At 42.0% G+C, this 22,875-nt stretch overlaps 1 protein-coding gene across 6 annotated transcripts in view; it reads right to left on the bottom strand.

The window, feature by feature from the left end:
- tsnare1 (T-SNARE Domain Containing 1) overlaps positions 1-22,875 on the bottom strand; it is a 254,190-nt gene that overhangs the window by 115,643 nt on the left and 115,672 nt on the right. For all 6 annotated transcript variants that reach the window (XM_084943203.1, XM_084943198.1, XM_084943197.1 and 3 more), the window contains exons 5-7: positions 3,207-3,297; positions 3,025-3,099; positions 2,800-2,856 (exon numbers count right to left, since the gene is read on the bottom strand). In XM_084943203.1, the coding sequence (XP_084799329.1) occupies positions 2,800-2,856; positions 3,025-3,099; positions 3,207-3,297 (223 nt within the window). The remainder of the gene's footprint in view (positions 1-2,799; positions 2,857-3,024; positions 3,100-3,206; positions 3,298-22,875) is intronic.

The raw sequence follows: 22,875 nt of genomic DNA on the forward strand, positions 1-22,875 counted from the left end.
GATGACATGATAAAAGAAGATTTTTTATTTTGTAAGCCTCTTACAACAACAACTAAGGCAGCCGATGTGAAGAAGCTTGTGGATGACTTCTTCAGAGACAACAATCTTTCATGGGACATGGTTTCTGCAGTTTGTACGGACGGAGCTCCAGTCATGCTGGGAAGAAACTCTGGTTTTGGTGCGCTAGTAAAAGCCGATGCACCACACATCATTGTGACTCATTGTATTTTGCACAGGCATGCATTGGCAACAAAAACCTTGCCCCCAAAAATGGAAGAAGTATTAAAAACCGTGGTGGAATGTGTGAACTATGTGCGAAATAGTGCTCTGAGGCACCGCATCTTCAGTGAGCTGTGTAAAGAAATGGGCTCTGAATTCGAGGTACTTCTGTACCATTCTAATGTTCGGTGGTTATCCCGGGGACAGGTGCTGAATCGTGTTTTTGCCATGCGTGTGGAATTAGCCCTGTTTTTGCAAGAGCACCAACACTGTCATGCAGATTGCTTCAAAAATCCTAAGTTCATTCTCATTTTAGCGTACATGGCTGATATATTCGCAGGTCTCAATCATCTCAATGCAGAGATGATTGAGCAGCAGATGCAGGGTGGTGGAGTCAATATCATAGAAGCGGAAGAACACCTGAAGGCTTTTCAAAAAAAGCTAACGTTATGGAAACGACGAACAGAGAACAACAACTTTGCAAACTTCCCCCTTCTGGACAACTGTGTAAGTAAGGTCGAAGATGTGTCTGGAATCGGAGATATTTCTGTATCCACGGAACTGAAGCAAACAATTGCAACGCACTTAGATGAGCTTGCAAAGTCTCTCGACAGATATTTCCCTACAAGAGAGTCATATCCAGCATGGGTGAGACAGCCGTTCACGTTTGCTGTTGAGACAGCAGATGTCAATGATGAATACCTTGACGAAATCATTGAAATTCAGCAGAGCCAGGTTCAACAGCAACTCTTCAGAACAACAACGCTCTCAACGTTTTGGTGTCGACAAATGGACAAGTATCCAATTATTGCTAAGAAAGCCCTGGATTTTTTTTTATACCATTTGTTACAACATATCTTTGCGAGCAATCCTTTTCGACGATGCTGGACATAAAAACGAAGAAAAGGAACTTTTCTGTGAAAATGACATGAGACTGGCATTTGCCAAGGTGAAGCCACGCATATCTGAACTGGTCTCTCAAAGGCAACAGCAGAAGTCACACTGATTTGCAGGTATGTAATTTGTTGTAAGTTCATGCATTGTGTTGGTTTTGTTCTTTGAACAAGGTGATGTTCATGCACGGCTCATTTTGTGCACCAGTAAAAAACATGTCTATGTCTTGAATTTGAAAAAAAATAAAATAAAAAAATAATTTTCACTAAAGAGGGGTTCGGTGAATGCGCATATGAAACTGGTGGGGTTCGGTACCTCCAACAAGGTTAAGAACCACTGATCTAGATGTACCGTTTTCAGTAGGAGAAATGTTTAGTTACTCATTCAAGTGTCTTACCTGGATGATTGAGCATGCAATCAATTGTACACTATACTTTATCCACTTAGTGTAAAAGATTATTTTTTTGCAGCTGTCTTTTTCATTCTATATTATGAGGGGTGAGGTACACCCTGAATAGGTCGCCAGCCTATCTCAGGGTCAACACTAGAATACCAGTAAAACCTAAAAAGAAACTCAAATATGTCTAGAACCCAAACAATAACATCAGCCAGCTAACTTAGCAAAGTACACAAAAAATATGGAAATTTAATTCTCTCTAAAAACTGTTGGATATATTGTCCAGAGAAAGAATGGATCTGATTTGATGATATTTTTAGATCAAAGATAGATTTCAAAAAGAAACGTTGCTTTCCTTATTTTGAATGTTGATCCAACCATGGTGATCTCCCTTGCAGTATTGAGGGTTGTACAATGAAGAAAGATTAATGGGTTAAGTGTGCTATGTCAAGCACAAAGTCAGAGTGTTTTGGGTAATGTTTAACATGTTAGTAGTTTTACTTGTATGAATATTTTAATGGGCTGTTTTGATTCACCAGCCTTCACATGTGTGAAAACATTAGGAAGGATTTCTAAAACTGGCATAACTGGGGGGGAAAAACGATCACATATTTGAAGGTTAAAACTGGTACAAATCACAGTTGAGCTCTTCGCTTTGCCCTCGTTTGTGATACGAAGTCTGAAGGGTGAACAAAGAGTTTCTGTCTGGGGAGGTTTCTTAGATAAATCTGAGCATCCAGCATCTAAAATGATTATAACAGGTTCCCTTTAAAACACCACCGTTTGGGTTGAATATTTATATTTTATGCTTGGTAATAGTATTTCTACAGCAAGTGCTGAACCAAACCTGAAGCACATGCGTAAATTCACCTTGATAAATTTGCTGTTTTATTACTTGTGCACATCTCATGTACAAAGAATATTCAATACATTTAACTTCATATGGTCAGTAATCAGGGATAAGGAACTGTGCACGGGCAGGCTATGAGGAGTTACTTTAATATCTTCAACACAAGCTCCCATCTCTTGGCTCTTGCTGGGCCACATGGTGAAAATAAACTGTCACCGGTGACAAAATTAGAATCAGATGAAAGAAATTTCACAGCACACAAGAGCGGGATGTGATGAATGGAGTCCACTGTATTATAACAGAGTGGAAGAGACCAGACTGAGCTTCAAAGGAGCCCTTGTGAGAATGCAGCTGAGCGGAGAAATGCCATCTCATCATCCTACTTTGTTACGAATGACAGTGAAACAAAAGGAGGATTTTGCTCTCCATATCAGCTCACCTTCTTCTTGTCTTTCTGTGCTGGAGGGAGCAGGGCCCTTGAGCGTTCCGCAATTTTCTGAAAGAGGAGCATATGAGGAGACAGGGTCAAGGGCTCTCACAACAAGTAGCACAAATGTGACTTTGTATCTGTGGAACAGCATCTCTTTAGTTCTCTTTTCAGTAAAACTAAATGACCATAGCATCAATTTCAGGTGTCAAAGGAGTGCATTCAACATGCAAATACCTTCTGGAGATCCCCATATCGCTGCACAGACTCAGAGAGCTCAGTCTTTAGTCTGGTCAGTCGCAGACGGTCTTGCTGTGCAACAAAAACAGAATTAGATTCAATTAGCTCAAATGTTGTTTAATCTACTGTTTATTCTTCAAACTAATATTCAGTGAGGGAGGAAAGGGAGCATAAAATACCCGTGAAGAGCCACTGATTATATCAGAGAGCTGTTTGATGAGTTGGCTTGTGCTGGTGATGACTTTGTTGGTTTGCTGCTGAGTGGAGTGCCTGAAAAAAAAAACATGGTGTGAAAGCAAAAAGAGAGTACATTTACTAAAGACTGAGAAGACATTAGATATGCCAATACTGTATTACTATAATAATATATAACCAGAGAATGTGTGTGTGTGTCTATAAATCTATATTTGATTTTGAAAGTGCTAATACACCAATTTGATGGTTGTTAAGAAGGATTTTATTTTAAATACCTCTGCCAAATACGAATCACAACACACGTTTATCAGATAAGACGTCTGTGTAATATGTACAAGAGGGAAGTGTCAGATAATCCAACACAGTCTCATTGTGGACTATTACTACTCTTCGTAGTGTCCACGTAAGGTCCTTTCTGGTCCAGGAAAAACAGGACTGTTCCATTTAGAACAGCTAGGACGCTAGTACTGCAAAAAGTCTTGTGTTTCTCTCACTCTTTCTCACGCTTTGTGTATATGTATATGTTTGTGTGTATGTGTCCACGCGCCAAACCGCAAGAGTCAAGACTAAATTACTCCCTAACCATAATCCAATGAATGCAGTGATGGTGACTACATCTATCATCTACACAGATTATGGTTCACCGTATTTAGTCTCTTATAAATCAAACAGTAAATACTGAATAATATATCTTACTGCAGATACATCCTCGTCTTGGAGTAGCCCAAGCTATTGGCTCCTGTATATGGGCACCTATGGGCAGCAATATATGAGGTGCCGTAAGGGACATTATTACTGAAACGCTCTTACACACACTACTGAAATTTTAGCTCTCACACACACTACTGAAATTTTACCTCTCACACACAGTACTGAAACGCTCTCACACACACTACTGAAATGCTCTCACAGATGTCTACTCAGCAACCTGCTAGTAGCCTAAGTGAAACAGCTGCATTACTTAACAATATATTAGCCTCAGCATAAGTCGAAATTTAGAATAGCAGGAGACGGGCATTATCCTGGTTATTTTTTTTTGGCATATGCGCTTTTTGTCATTTTTAGCAATGAAAAAAATATCTTAAAATCATCAATAAAACCAGGGAGAGAAGGCTTAGCGTTCCTCCATTTAGCACAATGGATATGATATTTACTCAAAAGTATGATGATGTTAATAATGTCTGAGACACCCAATGCTAGATGATCCATATAAAAAAAATTATGATGTAATTCAAATAGTGGAACATCATTAATATTTAGGGAAATCCAATTTTTTAAGTTGCACCAAATGCATTGTGTGATAGGGCATAGAAAAAAAAAAGATGTTCTAGGGTTTCATTTTCATCAGTACAAAAAGAACACCAATCCACCTCAAAGCCAAATCTCTTTTTTTAGAAATTCAAATTTTTATTTTTTCTATTTTTTAGATATTATCAGCCCTATATATTTAACTTTAGATTCAACTCTAACCAAAGCTATTGAGGAGTCAGAGCTTGTATGAATCGGGAAAAGTTCCCATTTTTTGATACTGAGAGATAAACGAGAAGCTTTAGAGAAAATTTAGTTTTCTCTACCATGTATTTATCTTTCAAAAAAATAGATGTATCATCTGTGAATTGACTTATTTTGAAGTCTTTATTAAAAATTGATATTCCTTGTATGTCGTTAGAATTTTTGATTAACAGTGTTAACAACTGAGTTGCCAATATAAAAAGCTTAGGGGAAACAGGACATACTTGCCGAATTCCCTGTTGCACCTTGAATCCATTCCTTGATTCAAGGAAGCTAAAATATTGTTAAGTAATGCGGCTGTTTCACTTAGGCTACAAGCACAGCCGTCCCCAACCCCCAGGTCCTGTGAGTCGTTTGGTACCGGGTCGCAAGAGTTGAGGCTTGAGTTTGAAATTTATGGTTTTCAGGGTATTTATCGTTTTTTTTTTAATTTTGATATCGTTTACGTGGCGCAAAAAAGGTTGGGGACCGCTGTACTAGCAGGTTGCTGAGTAGACATCCTTGTGGTGTTTTGAAATATACCACTTTTTCCATCAGTTTCCTTGTCAGGAAACAACTTCCTGTTCAGCGGAAATGCCTCTGGTTTCAGTGAAGTGCGTTTCAGTAGTGTGTGTGAGAGCTAAAATTTCAGTAGTGTGTGTGAGAGCGTTTCAGTAGTGTGTGTGAGAGCTAAAATTTCAGTAGTGTGTGTGAGAGCGTTTCAGTACTGTGTGTGTGAGAGCTAAAATTTCAGTAGTGTGTGTGAGAGCGTTTCAGTACTGTGTGTGTGTGCAGGCCGTTCTCACTCCCGAGGCGTAACATGCCGACGTTTTGTCACGTCCCGCGGCGTTCCTGAGGAACGCGAAAGGAGACCGTCGGCGTTCTTATGGTACGCGGCGGATTATGGCTGAAATCCAGTGCAAGGACGCTCCCGCGGTAATAGACGCTCCAGCCCTGTATTCCAGGCCTAAACCTAACCTTATCCCCAGCCCTAACCATAACCTTTTTCTGATCTTAACCAGGACTTTAATGATGTTAAATAGCATGTTTCTAAGCGATTTGCAGAAAAAGAGCGAACATGTGTAGATTGAGTCCATATGGTTGTCATATTTCCTCATTTTTCCGAGGTCGTCATTTAGGAACGTGGTGGGTAGCCGAAAACGTAATATGTTGACGATTTGTCACCTAGCGTAAAATATTACGCTTTGGGAGTGAGAACGTGTTGGTGTGTGAGAGCTAAAATTTCAGTAGTGTGTGTGAGAGCGTTTCAGTACTGTGTGTGTGAGAGCTAAAATTTCAGTAGTGTGTGTGAGAGCGTTTCAGTAGTGTGTGTGAGAGCGTTTCAGTAGTGTGTGTGAGAGCTAAAATTTCAGTAGTGTGTGTGAGAGCGTTTCAGCAGTGTGTGTGAGAGCTAAAATTTCAGCAGTGTGTGTGAGAGCGTTTCAGTACTGTGTGTGAGAGCTAAAATTTCAGCAGTGTGTGTGAGAGCGTTTCAGTAGTGTGTGTGAGAGCGTTTCAGTAGTGTGTGTGAGAGCTAAAATTTCAGTAGTGTGTCTGAGAGCGTTTCAGCAGTGTGTGTGAGAGCGTTTCAGTAGTGTGTGTGAGAGCGTTTCAGCAGTGTGTGTGAGAGCGTTTCAGTAGTGTGTGTGAGAGCGTTTCAGTAATAATGTCCCTTACGGCACCTCATAGCAATAGGTGCCCATATACACCTATTGCAGCAATTTTCAAAGCTGCTGCCAGCTTTGAAAATTGTGACTTTAAATACCTAAACAAAGTATTTAAAGGCAGATATTCTTGAGGCAGAAGAAAACTTGTTTTCCCCAAAAAATAAATTACAACATTATATATAAAACAAAGCTAACCCTTTTGACTAACTCTTCTGGGACTTTGAGCAACCTTACCCTCAGGTATGTGTGGGTTGAGATTACATTTGACCAGTGGAGAGACTGACTATTAACAGCACTATGATAGAGGTGAAGCGTGTAAAAGCCAAATCCTCTCTGTTCTTTCATGTTTTTTCCTTTCAAGCCCCGCTGGGGTGTAAGGTTGAAAGTGCAGCCATATTCATAACTCTGCAGCACATCCGCTGGAAGGCCAGGTTAAGACAGTTATTAAATATCTAAGCTGTCAGGTCATCCTGGGCTTACACACACCCTGAACTTCCATCCTCCAAACCTGACACTATAACAGGCTGCCCCACAGAGATAGGGAGCTCCACAAACACACCTCTGTTGCAGCTACTCAAATATTGATCTACATAAAGCTGGTGGAAGGACGGGTGGACAAGCAGGTTCCAGTGGACTAGCCCGGAAGGAGAATGTCACTGTCTGTTGTGAGAAAAAACCAAAGTGTCACGGGGGGACGTCTGAAAAACACCAGCTATTATCTGTGTGGAACAGGGTTAAAGACGGTTATAAAGCCATGGAAGTTAGAAGAGGTTGAAGTTAATTTTGCTGCTTAAAATAAAAGTTTTACTGTAAAGAAATAATTAAATTGGACTGCAGCCAACTTCTCCTGACCAAAGTTGTAATAGAGAAGAATTGTTTCTGTGCAGAAGTTTCATATTTATTTTTTAATCAAGATTTAAGACTTTAACCTCTTAACACCTGTCCAATCACCAGTTAACCACTTAAGGGCAAGGTGCATTTTAGTCACATGGTAAAAAAGCACAGTTTAAAGGAATTTTACATCCAGTAAAACTGGCCTTCTCTTTTCTCCTTACTTCCATGTATGCCAGACGATGAGTTTAATACTAATACAAATACTACAAATACAAATACTACGACATATATATGTATATGAATCACAAAAGTCTCCAATCTATAACTTCTGTTATAGTTGATAGTTGTCAGACTTGATCAGAGTAACAGTTGTAGCCATTTTAATGTTTTTTCAGATTGACCTTTTGGTTAAAACCATGAATTTGTTTTAACCCAGCCAGAATTCTGGCTCCCACTGATTGGGATTACAATCGATCAATCAATGAATCAATTACAAATACTCCTGATTTCTCCTGATGTGTTTAAAGTATACCATAGTCAATAAGAACACCATTGGTAACACACATACGTTGTAATGAAATCTTGCAAGTGCCTCAAGGTCCCCCTACTCAAGATGGCACATGTACAGGCTCATTTTAAGTTTGCCAGTGAACATCTAAACAATTCATAGAATGCCTGGGAGAAAGTGCGTTCATCAGCTGAAACCAAAATCAACTCTTTAGTATCAACTGATCAAGTGTCAAATCAGTCACCTCAAGGCTCATTATACTGTAAGCTACAATAATCCAGTAAAAAACCCAACAGTCAGACAACGACCTGTGAGCAAGCACTTGGTAAATTGGAAATGAAAAACTAATTTTAACAGGAAGAAACCTTCAGCAGAACCAGACTCCGAGTCTGACCAGTTGGGGGTGAGGGGAGAAAGATGGGACAAAAATCAATTCACAACTTTTATGTAATGTGTTTCTTTTGGATTTTTGGTTGATATTCTTTCTCCCTCCATTTAAATGAAACGAACATAAAAAATTACAGACTGTTCAGTTTTAAGTAACCAAACATACAAATTCACCATGGAATCAAATGATTTCCCCTCCTGTATAAAATCACAGATTTCTAAGTTTTGGTATTGATTTTTCTATATGATCAGCCATAACAGTAGGCTGCATGATTAGAATGCTTACACACACCAGACTCAGACAGAGTGCACATACACACACACACTCACAGATACACGCACATATAAAAAAAAAGATTAAGAAATGCTAAACTTCACCCTGATGCATCATCATTTAGCCATAAGGCAGCAAAAGACGTGAAGGATTAGTTTAAAATCACATCCAGCTAATGCTCTGTCATGTTAGCCACTAAGGTGACACAGCAGAGTTGTATCGCTGGTACATAAGGGATCTTAAGGAATGAGAAAAAATCTTTGCAGTTGTGTACTTTGCACTGTACATTCCCCATTGATTTTATACTGCACTTACATACAATACGAAACACATTTAAAAATGAGCAGCAACAGCAACATGACATGGAACCTGTATTCTTTCTTTAATTCTATTCTTAATTTCCTCTGCTAGAAATGTATAGTCCAAATCCAGTCATAAGAATTTGATCAGTTTTCAACTGCTAAACAGTACTGTTCATGAAACTGGACATTACCCACTCTAACGCCAACCCCACTCACCATAGATATCAGTATATTGCCACTAAGAATCATGCCCTCAGTTGTTGCCTTTGCACATTGTACTAATATGCAAATGATGCTCAGTGCTTAGCTTAGAAGTGCTTAGCTTCAATTGGAAAAAAATATGTCCTTGAACATAAAGACATACTCTAGATTTCAAATCATCTCCAAATCAAACCAGTGGATAATAATGTGCTCACTTTCTGGGTACATCTTGTACGAATTTGAGATGTCCTCCATCTCGAATGTAATGATGGTGTTTGGAAAAGTGCCTTCTGAGCCACATGATATTTACTAATTTCAGTACTGAATGCAGGTGCAAATTACCACCAAGACAGTGGGTGGAAATGCCATAGCTTTCCTAATCGGCTTTTAGAGTACATATACATCCCACTTCCAATCAGGTAATGGTAAAGTCTGGTTCTAATTGCTGCAAATAGTATTATAATCAGTAAAATACAAAATATTACAATTAATCAATTTAACATCAGAAGGCACAACTAATATATACATATGGTGTATATATTAGAGAGCTCTTTGTGCCAATAAGAAAAAAATATAAATAAATGAAAATCTCTGACAGAAGTAACAAATCTATCGCACAAGCTGTCAGAGTGTCAAGACAATCTCACTAGCAGAAAATATGTCACACAAAGTAAAAAGTAATTTTGTGTGTGTGTCGCACTTGCGGAAGACTTTGTTGAAACTTGTTCGATTTGGGTAAGAGAAGTAAGCAGACTGAATCCAGGTAGGTGCCAAAAATAGTGATCTTTATTTTACACACTTGCGCAGAGTGTGGGAAGAAACTTGCAACAACAATCTTACAATCTTCAACGAGCAGACCGCTCCCCGTCCTTATATTACCCTGATGACATCACAGTTAGATCTTACTGGAAATGATAACAGTTCAAAAAGTTCTCCTTATATAGACATCCAGTGCTACTTTAGAGACAAACAAGTTTGTGATATGTTGTGCAATTTTGTGAGACTGTGTGTCCAACCGAGAGACTGTCCTGAGACGACCTCCCTGTTCTTAATACGTGCGGGTGTGAATGTGCGTGTTTTCCATGACTCTCTATGTGCATGTTGGTGTAGGCCTGAATATGTGTGTAAGTGAATGTAGAAGGCCCTACTGGACCCACAGCTTCGAGAGGTGTGAATACAATGATATGGATACCATTTGCAACAGCTTAAGCAGATAGAAAGAATGATAGAGAACAACAATAGACTAATTAAAGTGATCAGATTACCATAGATATAATTCAGAGATTATTCTGTCAGCAGATTCGACAATGATGAATGATTGATCAATGATAGTTCTGATTATAAATTGTCACCATAAGAATACAAAATAAAATATCTCTTGTCCACACTCCTCCTCTTTGGCCATCGGCCAACCTTTACCAGAATTTGTTTCACTCCTCCGTCCAGGCGGCTTCTCGCAACGGCATCATATACCCCGGACCAGCTGAACCAGCTGAACCAGAGTCTAGGGCCCTGCTTACCAGTTTTACCAACACTCGCCTTACCAGAGGAATGAGACAACATCCGATCATCAATATACCTAGAAAAACTATAAGAGAAAACATGGCAGACATAAACACACCCTTCCATTGCCCAAAGACAGACGTGATCCAGTCTCCCAGCCCCGTGTTCACGCCTGATTGCTCATGCATGGTTCTAGATAACGTTTTCAGATTCTCAAGCGCCCGAGTGACCGTTCCGTCCGGAGCAGTATTGTTGGGAATAAAGGTGCAGCACATGTCACCAAACATTGCACATACTCCACCTTTCTCAGCCAACAACATGTCCAGAGCCATTCGATTTTGGACTCCCATTAAAGACGTCGGACCTAATTGTTCCCACCTGAGCCAACCTCGCGCTTGAATTTCCTCGACGACTCGATCGGTTTGGACTCTGGAGCGGATAGACCTCTGCGTCTGGGCAATTCACCTGTCTGCCAATAAACAAACAAACACATTATAACACTTATTAACCCCAACATCCCCGTTATTTTCCAATTTTCCCACAATTTCATGATCATTGTTCCCAGGCTCTTTTTACTTTTACTTTAAACTTCGTGATAAGAGTATAACGTTATGAGTATAAAAGTATGCGATTATCGTACAAAACTATTACGATTCCTTTAAACTATCAAATACTTTAGACTAGAGCCCTAGCCTATTAGGAGCCTGGAACGAATTAATGCTTGGCATGTGACGCTCCTCTTCTTTCTTCGTCTCCCCAGGTAGACTGCTGGGGAGAACCACGGCACAGGGGGAGAGGATTATTCTGCCTCTATGTTCCCCCCTGTGTTACTTGGGGTGGAGCTTATCTCGAGTAAGCTCTCATCGGCCACGGCACATTGAGACCAATGGAACCAGGTCTCACCCTTTCCCTTCAGCCGAACCGCACTGGTAGTGCGAGCCGTCACCTCGAATGGCCCCGTCCACCTTGGATCTCTCCACTTTCGCTTAATGACCTTCAGCCACACCGCCTTGGCATCGGGTACGGACCTGTCCTCCGCATTCACCCCCTCTCCAACCTGTTGTGTGAAACTAGACACAAGAGCTTTTAATTCTTTCCAACATTCAGTATGGTTTCTGTTACTTTTTATACTTTCTTCCGCCGGGACTGTTGTCCAAGGACCTGGAAACTGTCGTCCTGTCAACAGCTCATATGGTGTGAAACCTGTGGATTGATTAACACAACATCTTATTATCATCAATGCAATTGGCAGGGCTGCCACCCAATTTAGCCCCGTCTGAGCAGAAATTTTAGCGATTTTATTTTTCAGGTTTAGATTCATTCTTTCTACTTTCCCCTGCGACTGGGGATGATATACAGTGCCAAATCTGTGTTGCAACCCCAGCTTCTGTTCTACCTCTGCCAAATCTTTGTTTTTGAAATGAGTCCCATTGTCTGACCTAATTCTCTTAGGAAAACCATGCCGGGGGATGTAATGATTGATTAAACACTTAATCACACTTTTTGCATCCTCCCTCTTTGTTGGCCACGCTTCGGGCCATCCCGTCAGAGCATCTACACTTACCAGTAGATATCGAACTCCTCCTGGCCCTGGATCAATCATGTCAGTGTAGTCGATCACAATCTCTTCACCTGGTCTCTCTGGGATGGGAAATTTTCCTGCCTCTGGCTTAATTACTGGTTTTGGATTGTGCCTCCCACAGATCAGACACGTCCTGGCTTTCTCCTTGATCATATCCTTCAAAAAGGGATGCCACCAATGGCACAGATGTCTTCCCATCTGGGCCACACCTACATGGCCAAGCCCATGCGCTTCGGCAATCTTCTGTTTTGCCAGGTTGGCCGTCAACACTGGTCGTCCGTCAGGTCCTCGCCAGAGACCTCCTTCTTCCCAGGCTCCTCGACTCTTCCAGACCCCCTTCTCTTCCGGGGCCGCCTCCTCTTGGGCCTTCCTGGCCTCCTCTAGCATGTTGACTCCTACTTCTTCCTCCGCGGTTATTTGCACCATCTGCCTAGGTGCTCCATATCCTGCGGCCTCCTTGGCCGCTCGATCAGCTTCCTGATTTCCCCTAGCCACCATGCCAGTCCCTGAGGAGTGACCTTTGCATTTTATGATGCTCACCTCCTCTGGATCTCCCAAGGCCTGCTCAAGTTCCTCCATTTCCTTCTTGTGGCAGATTGGTGCATTATCTGCTGTCCTGAATCCTGCTCTTCTCCATTGGGCCAGCTCCACGTGAGCTGCTCCAAAGGCATAAGCTGAGTCCGTGTAAATGTTGACTCTTTTTCCTTTTGCAAGTCTCAGAGCTCGACTTAGAGCAATTACTTCTGCTCTTTGGGCTGACTGCTGCCCTTCAAGTCTTTCAGCCTCCTTCACTTCAAATTCAGCCCCTTTTCTGCAAACTACCGCGTAGCCTGCTTTCAATCCTTCCTCATCTCTGTAGCAGCATCCATCCGTGAACCAATCTTCAGCTCCCAGTACAGGTTCCGCTTTCAAGTCTTCTCTTATCTTCTCGTCGACTTCAGCTCTCTTTGCACAGTCGTGCGGCTCTCCTGACCCCATTAAATCTGCCATGTTGATTCCTTCATGCGTGAAGGTCAAGTTGGGAGCGTCTAAAACTTTACACACTCTCTGTTGTGTGAGTGGTGTCATGGTGAAGGCTTGTGAGTTAACATATGCCACCACACTGTGGGTGGTCAGCACCTTCAACGGATGGTCTCTCACTATATGTGCTGTCTTTTGTATAATCTTTGACACCCCAATGGCATGCTGTGTGCATCCCGGGTGCCTTGTCTCTAATGGATCCAGTCTGACGCTGACGTACATAAGTACATCTCTCCCTGGCGCCCAACGTGGAAACTGCAGTATAGGCAAAAGAGAGAAGCTGAAGAGGGAATTGCAGAAACCATTGAAGGGCTATTGAAAGTAGGGGTGCTTGAGCCCTCTCAATCTTACTGGAACACTCCTATTTTGCCAGTAGAAAAGCACGGGACAGGAAAGTACAGAATGGCACATGACTTAAGAGCCATTAATGCCATTTTACGTACTGACACGGTGCCTGTCCCAAATCCATACACAGCATTGACGGCATTAACACCAGAACAGAAGTGGTTTACATGTATTGATCTAGCGAATGCATTTTTCTGTCTCCCATTACATAAGTCTCTGAGGGACATTTTTTCATTCACATACAGGGGGCAACAGTACAGATACACACGGTTGCCACAAGGGTTTGCACTCTCCCCGGGCATTTTCAACCAAGTGTTGAAAGAAGCTCTATCGCCATGCCACCTACCAGAGGGGTGTTCACTGGTGCAATATGTTGATGATTTGCTCATTGCGGCTCCGTCTGCTTCGGCCTGTACGGCAGCTTCACTTACCATACTGAAGAGACTCGCTGAGTGCGGTTTCAAAGTGAGTAAAGAAAAGTTGCAGTTGGTCCGACCAGAAGTAACATTTCTGGGCCGTGTCATTGCTCACAAATCAGTGGGTTTGCTAAACACCCATCGCGATCAGATTTTGACACATCCAAAACCGCGTACGGTTAAGGAGTTGCTCTCATTCTTAGGTTTAACAGGATACAGCCGTCACTTCATTCCAAATTATGCAGGGAAACCAGTCCTTTTGAGGGATTTGGTGAAAACGGTGGGTGTCCGTAACCTGAAGGCTGAACTGCCATGGACATCGGCCACTGAGTCGGCGTTTATCGCATTGAAACAGGACTTGTCAAGATCGGCTGATCTTGCCATCCCTAATTATGATGAACCCTTCTATCTTGATGTTTCAGAAACACACGGGATAGTTAATGGGGTGTTGTTTCAGAAAAAAGGGGGAGGGAGAGATGTACTTATGTACGTCAGCGTCAGATTGGATCCATTAGAGACAAGGCACCCGGGATGCACACAGCATGCCATTGGGGTGTCAAAGATTATACAAAAGACAGCACATATAGTGAGAGACCATCCGTTGAAGGTGCTGACCACCCACAGTGTGGTGGCATATGTTAACTCACAAGCCTTCACCATGACACCACTCACACAACAGAGAGTGTGTAAAGTTTTAGACGCTCCCAACTTGACCTTCACGCATGAAGGAATCAACATGGCAGATTTAATGGGGTCAGGAGAGCCGCACGACTGTGCAAAGAGAGCTGAAGTCGACGAGAAGATAAGAGAAGACTTGAAAGCGGAACCTGTACTGGGAGCTGAAGATTGGTTCACGGATGGATGCTGCTACAGAGATGAGGAAGGATTGAAAGCAGGCTACGCGGTAGTTTGCAGAAAAGGGGCTGAATTTGAAGTGAAGGAGGCTGAAAGACTTGAAGGGCAGCAGTCAGCCCAAAGAGCAGAAGTAATTGCTCTAAGTCGAGCTCTGAGACTTGCAAAAGGAAAAAGAGTCAACATTTACACGGACTCAGCTTATGCCTTTGGAGCAGCTCACGTGGAGCTGGCCCAATGGAGAAGAGCAGGATTCAGGACAGCAGATAATGCACCAATCTGCCACAAGAAGGAAATGGAGGAACTTGAGCAGGCCTTGGGAGATCCAGAGGAGGTGAGCATCATAAAATGCAAAGGTCACTCCTCAGGGACTGGCATGGTGGCTAGGGGAAATCAGGAAGCTGATCGAGCGGCCAAGGAGGCCGCAGGATATGGAGCACCTAGGCAGATGGTGCAAATAACCGCGGAGGAAGAAGTAGGAGTCAACATGCTAGAGGAGGCCAGGAAGGCCCAAGAGGAGGCGGCCCCGGAAGAGAAGGGGGTCTGGAAGAGTCGAGGAGCCTGGGAAGAAGGAGGTCTCTGGCGAGGACCTGACGGACGACCAGTGTTGACGGCCAACCTGGCAAAACAGAAGATTGCCGAAGCGCATGGGCTTGGCCATGTAGGTGTGGCCCAGATGGGAAGACATCTGTGCCATTGGTGGCATCCCTTTTTGAAGGATATGATCAAGGAGAAAGCCAGGACGTGTCTGATCTGTGGGAGGCACAATCCAAAACCAGTAATTAAGCCAGAGGCAGGAAAATTTCCCATCCCAGAGAGACCAGGTGAAGAGATTGTGATCGACTACACTGACATGATTGATCCAGGGCCAGGAGGAGTTCGATATCTACTGGTAAGTGTAGATGCTCTGACGGGATGGCCCGAAGCGTGGCCAACAAAGAGGGAGGATGCAAAAAGTGTGATTAAGTGTTTAATCAATCATTACATCCCCCGGCATGGTTTTCCTAAGAGAATTAGGTCAGACAATGGGACTCATTTCAAAAACAAAGATTTGGCAGAGGTAGAACAGAAGCTGGGGTTGCAACACAGATTTGGCACTGTATATCATCCCCAGTCGCAGGGGAAAGTAGAAAGAATGAATCTAAACCTGAAAAATAAAATCGCTAAAATTTCTGCTCAGACGGGGCTAAATTGGGTGGCAGCCCTGCCAATTGCATTGATGATAATAAGATGTTGTGTTAATCAATCCACAGGTTTCACACCATATGAGCTGTTGACAGGACGACAGTTTCCAGGTCCTTGGACAACAGTCCCGGCGGAAGAAAGTATAAAAAGTAACAGAAACCATACTGAATGTTGGAAAGAATTAAAAGCTCTTGTGTCTAGTTTCACACAACAGGTTGGAGAGGGGGTGAATGCGGAGGACAGGTCCGTACCCGATGCCAAGGCGGTGTGGCTGAAGGTCATTAAGCGAAAGTGGAGAGATCCAAGGTGGACGGGGCCATTCGAGGTGACGGCTCGCACTACCAGTGCGGTTCGGCTGAAGGGAAAGGGTGAGACCTGGTTCCATTGGTCTCAATGTGCCGTGGCCGATGAGAGCTTACTCGAGATAAGCTCCACCCCAAGTAACACAGGGGGGAACATAGAGGCAGAATAATCCTCTCCCCCTGTGCCGTGGTTCTCCCCAGCAGTCTACCTGGGGAGACGAAGAAAGAAGAGGAGCGTCACATGCCAAGCATTAATTCGTTCCAGGCTCCTAATAGGCTAGGGCTCTAGTCTAAAGTATTTGATAGTTTAAAGGAATCGTAATAGTTTTGTACGATAATCGCATACTTTTATACTCATAACGTTATACTCTTATCACGAAGTTTAAAGTAAAAGTAAAAAGAGCCTGGGAACAATGATCATGAAATTGTGGGAAAATTGGAAAATAACGGGGATGTTGGGGTTAATAAGTGTTATAATGTGTTTGTTTGTTTATTGGCAGACAGGTGAATTGCCCAGACGCAGAGGTCTATCCGCTCCAGAGTCCAAACCGATCGAGTCGTCGAGGAAATTCAAGCGCGAGGTTGGCTCAGGTGGGAACAATTAGGTCCGACGTCTTTAATGGGAGTCCAAAATCGAATGGCTCTGGACATGTTGTTGGCTGAGAAAGGTGGAGTATGTGCAATGTTTGGTGACATGTGCTGCACCTTTATTCCCAACAATACTGCTCCGGACGGAACGGTCACTCGGGCGCTTGAGAATCTGAAAACGTTATCTAGAACCATGCATGAGCAATCAGGCGTGAACACGGGGCTGGGAGACTGGATCACGTCTGTCTTTGGGCAATGGAAGGGTGTGTTTATGTCTGCCATGTTTTCTCTTATAGTTTTTCTAGGTATATTGATGATCGGATGTTGTCTCATTCCTCTGGTAAGGCGAGTGTTGGTAAAACTGGTAAGCAGGGCCCTAGACTCTGGTTCAGCTGGTTCAGCTGGTCCGGGGTATATGATGCCGTTGCGAGAAGCCGCCTGGACGGAGGAGTGAAACAAATTCTGGTAAAGGTTGGCCGATGGCCAAAGAGGAGGAGTGTGGACAAGAGATATTTTATTTTGTATTCTTATGGTGACCATTTATAATCAGAACTATCATTGATCAATCATTCATCATTGTCGAATCTGCTGACAGAATAATCTCTGAATTATATCTATGGTAATCTGATCACTTTAATTAGTCTATTGTTGTTCTCTATCATTCTTTCTATCTGCTTAAGCTGTTGCAAATGGTATCCATATCATTGTATTCACACCTCTCGAAGCTGTGGGTCCAGTAGGGCCTTCTACATTCACTTACACACATATTCAGGCCTACACCAACATGCACATAGAGAGTCATGGAAAACACGCACATTCACACCCGCACGTATTAAGAACAGGGAGGTCGTCTCAGGACAGTCTCTCGGTTGGACACACAGTCTCACAAAATTGCACAACATATCACAAACGTGTTTGTCTCTAAAGTAGCACTGGATGTCTATATAAGGAGAACTTTTTGAACTGTTATCATTTCCAGTAAGATCTAACTGTGATGTCATCAGGGTAATATAAGGACGGGGAGCGGTCTGCTCGTTGAAGATTGTAAGATTGTTGTTGCAAGTTTCTTCCCACACTCTGCGCAAGTGTGTAAAATAAAGATCACTATTTTTGGCACCTACCTGGATTCAGTCTGCTTACTTCTCTTACCCAAATCGAACAAGTTTCAACAACTTTTATGTGGTGAAATACAGTGTTCTATGTCTTCCTATATCCTTGTGTTTATACATCTCATCACATTAGAACATATACAGAAAAAAGACAAAAAAAGTTTGTTTTTTTAAGGTTGAATTGGGCAAGATGCTAAATTTGCATATTTAGCATGAGGCTAAACCAAATCTATAGCATAGATAGGTCAATGCTGACCTTTTTGTAAGTTAAAGTGTGTGAAATTTCACCACTACATGTCAGTAGATTGCAGATTCCAACCAAATTACTTCTATTTTCTGACCCCTCCCAATTGAAGTAAATAATCCCAGCGACAGTGGCTGCCTTAAGACAATCATGCTTTAGTCAGCCAGGAATGATCAGAAACATTGAATTTAGACTGCACCCCACAACAGCAGTAGCTGACATGTTTCTACTACTACTGAAATAGATCCAGATCTTCCCCGGAGTTTTTCACCATCTGTAGAAGGCCACTTTTTACCTCAGTTCTCAATGACAGGTGAGAAATGTCCATGTCTATTTACTCTGGAAGAGTAAAACTTTGAGAAAGGAGTCTGATATAGGTTGATAAATCAATAAAGATCTACAAGTCCTGAAATTCCCATGCTTCTAAATATTCCACAGTCAACTGTTACCATATTTTTCAGACCATAAGGCGCACTGTCTATAAACAGGTCTGTTGTCATACATAAGGCGCACCAGATTATAAGGCGCATTAAGCAAAACAAAGTCAGATAAGTCAAACTTTACTCAACTCATTTTCTTGCTTCCTCTTCCATACCACTGATTCATTAATGCTGAATTCTCTCCAGCGGCTCTATTCCCATGTTGTTGCAGTATATTGATGACTAATGATTAATGATTAATGACTAACCTCGTATTGTGGATGAATTATCCCAGTTGTTCTCCTGATTGAAGTCTGGTCCGTTTACAGCATCCTCCATGCGATTGCATTTGTCTCTAACCATCAGGAACCTTCGCGTTAACTTTTATCGAGTGGAAAAAAGTTAGCGTTCATCCTCCAGCTTCACTGTGTTTATGTTATGCTAACATAGCTGTGTCGCTATTGATCACGTAGCACATCATTATATACCAGCTAGCCCAACTTCAGTAATCCTACAAACGTCACTGCTGTTTAGTTTTCTGTCTTCATTTATGTTGGAAGTGATAGCAGAGCTGTACGTTTGAATTTTTTCAGAAATCTCTCAGTCAGAACATGCTATATCATGTTTAGATGTAAACTAGCGAGCTAACTTCCTGCTAACTTCTAACTCCGTTAAATTTAATAAATTCTGTTTCCATGGATGCCTGGATGTTAAACTTAATTGTTACACCTGGTAAAGCAGCAACGCTGATCATTTTATTAAAGATGAAAGTAGTTAGACACTTTTTATCTCTCAGTGATGGCGCACTGTTCGTTTGACTTTGGGACCTGAAGTGGACAGAGTTTTGGACCCAGATTACTCTGCAAGGCTGCTGACTACGGCAGCCGTAATGCTCTGGCAATCCATCAAGCAGTGCGGCTTCGTAGCTTACCAAAGTCAGACTGAAACAGTTTTTGACAGATTTTGGGGCACCGTGTACCACATAAAATCGGTTCAAGGTCAGTAAGCACAACCAGAATTCATACATAAGGCGCACTGTCAAGTTTTTGAGAAAATTAGATTTTAAGTGCGCCTTATAGTGCAGAAAATATGGTATATTATAAAACATGGAAATCATTGGGAACAACAGCCACTCAGACACAAAGTGATAGGCGTGTAAAATCATAGAGCAGAGTCAGCAGATACTAAGGCAGAGTTTGGCAATCTGATGGACAGATATAGGATTGGTGGTTGCCAGGAGAACAGTACTTATCTGTCTGCATTGTGCCAGGTGTAAAGTTAGGTGGATGGGGGATTGTGTTGGGAGGTTGTTTTTCAGTTCCACTGAAAGGAACTCTTAATGCTTCAGCATAACAAGACATTTTAGACAATTTCTCGCTCCCAACTTTGTGCACTGGTGCACAAAGCATGGTCCATAAAAATCTGGATGAGTAGTGTGGGAAAACTTGTCTGGCCTGCTCAGAGTCCTGACATCAGCCTGAAAGGACACCTTTTGGATGAACTGGAGCAGAGATTGTGAACCAAGCCTTCTCATCCAACATCAGTGTCTGATGTCACAAATACGCTGCGAGAAGAATGGTCAAAGATTCCCCAAAACATACTACTAAACCTTGTGGAAATCCTTCCCAAAACAGTTGAAGCTATTACAGCTGCAAACAGTGGGCCGACATCATATTAAACACTGTGGATTAAGAATGAGATACCACTTGAGTTCATATACGCGATGGCACATGAGCAAGTACTTTTGGCAATTTTAGTAATTAATTCATAACTAACTATTACCTTTAAGAGAATTATAAAGAGATAGGGTAAATGCAAAGCCATCTGAAAGGAAGCCTTTAGATGGCTTTGCCTTTTTCAGGTATCTTTGGCTATTTATTTTCTGCATCTATTACATTTTTGTTTCATTCAGGCCTCAACAGTTTCAAAAGATCCATCTTGGCTTAATTCTTTTCTTTCAACAAAACTTCTATGAAAGCCATTTTATTTTACTCCCTACTGAGACAGTCCTCAAATAATCACTGGTAAGTCATATGTCTGGAGTTTCCTCCATACTGAGTGCAGACATAAACTCTGTTCACTGACTGGTAACTCAGTCAGGGGCCACTTTTTAATAGGAATTCATTTACAAGGCTGCCTTAAAAAGCCAATAAAGGGAATCCTTTAAAACTTGCAACCATCATCTAAAATATAGTCTGAACTCTTCTGATGATCTCTGATGGATCATCCATGAGTCAGTAAAACCCTGCCCACCATCGACACGCTGTTACCAAACAATCAGAGCTCGCCCACTTCTGAGGACCCCAAGAGGACCTTTGCAGTATCGCTGCACAGTGATACATCTGCTAGTCACAGTCTTCCCTCACAACAAGCTTGAGAACTAAGCAGCCAAAAACAGCATGCAAAAGACTGGAGCCACTCACACTGTGAATTTCAATCAGTCACCTCAGTTGTGTGTTTCTCCTGCCTGGTTGGTGTTTCATATTCCTTTGAGGTCTGACTGACTAGTGAAGGAGAACTGAGGAGCCTGAGAGCAGCTGGCTGCAGGGGGAGGTGTGAGGAATGGAGGAGGATGAGTGTGGAGGACGCACGTGGTGGAGGAGTGGTGCTGTTCTCCGAGTGAAATCATAGTTACAATGCTTTACAACAGAGCTTGACTGGGCTGTAACAAGGATTAAACCACTAACTGTATTTGTTTTTTACATTGACCTCCCACTGGCACAGATAACAATGCAGAACATTTGTAACAAGTCAGCATTCACGAAGTGGAGAGCTATGATATTGATTATGCTGCTCCGCTGTTTTCATTAAAAATCAGTGTATACAACCATCACTCAGTGCTGTTTTTTTAATAACCCCATAGGATGCTTTAAAGGTTTAGCTTTTTTGTGCTTCCTTTTCTCTATTTTTAAAATGTTATGTACATCACTCAGGCCTATAATTCTGCATGCCATGGGAATGTAAAATAAGATCACCTTAACTTGGTGATGATTTTGAATGTATATAAGAAGAATAAATGTAACTTCCAGGTAGTAACACAGTTACCATGAGAGGAACTGTGGTGCTACGTGAGGACGTCACAAGTAGCAAAGAATGTATGTGAGGTAAGTGCGGGCATGTACAAGGACAATGAGACAGTGGTAAGGTTTGCAGTAGGAGTGTGAGATGGGTCCAAAATGAGGGTGGGATTACAAAAGGATCACCTCTGAGGCCCTTTGCGTAGAGTAGGGAGCAAGTGGAAGAGCACCTGTATGAGTGGAAGTATACTCTGGAGAGTAAAGCAATGAAAGTTTCTTACATATTTGTCAGTGAGAGGGAGACAGGTCAAAAGATGAAAATGCAAGGAGTAGAGAGGGTGAAAGTAGATGAGTTTAAATACCTGGGGTCAACCATCTAAAACAATGGACAGTGCAAGAGGTTAAGAAAAGAATGCAGGCAGGATGGAGTGGGTGCAGATGATTGTCAGAGGTAATTTGTGACAGGATAGCAGCAAGAGTGAAAGGCAAGATTTACAAGATGGTATGGTTTGAAGAGAGTAGCACTAACAAATAGGCAACAGCGCTGAAAGTGGAAGAAGATAACATTTTCATTTGGAGTGGCTAGGCTAGAGAAAATCTTTTTTAATCTTTTAAAGAACGTTTTTATTATGTGATAACTTGTTTTGCTGGCCATAGCCATGATGAGTGTATGTAAACTTTTGACAGGAGCTGCAAGCTTCTATGTTTCAGGACTGATTGGCACTCTGATTACATTTCATCTCACTGAGGCCTCTTCTGCAATAGCACACAACTAAAAGGTTAGGACCACTTGTAATGTAATCATAAATTAGTTAACTTTTTCAACATATTTCAGTATATGAATGAATTTGAATACACCTAAAGAAATGACAACTTTCCCATCCCTTTAGTAAAATTCTAAATGACTGCTTTGCTATAATAGCTCTCCTGCTCTCAGTGCCACAGTGAATACTCTAGCTTATAGTAGCTTTAAAATAAAGTCTGTCTATAATCTTTTACATCCATCTAGCATGGCACCCTTCATAGCAACCACTAGTGTGTGGAGAGGTGAATGAGAATTATATTGTACAATGCTTTGTAGAGCTGCTAATGTTAAAAAAGTATTATAGGGACACGCAAATTATTTAATTCACTGAAGACTGCGAGGCAAAGATTTTGAAAGCTCCTCAGCATGCTGTTCTTCAGAGAGGTCAAGACTGAACATTTATGGTAGCATCGATTCAAAGAATGAGGTTTGCATATAGAATTAATTTAACTATTCTTCTTAAACCTTTTGAATTCACAGTGGAATCTCGTAAGAAAAAAAATAAATATAACTGTGGTTGTTTACAAGAAAACTGCAGGGTTCCGTTAACAGCGTTCCTCCTTTAGAAAATGTTCCATGCCTTACATGCTGATTTCACATGC

This window comes from Perissodus microlepis, chromosome 11 (genome assembly GCF_051167445.1).
Source record: "Perissodus microlepis isolate ML-2025 ecotype Zambia chromosome 11, ASM5116744v1, whole genome shotgun sequence".
NCBI lineage: Eukaryota > Metazoa > Chordata > Actinopteri > Cichliformes > Cichlidae > Perissodus > Perissodus microlepis.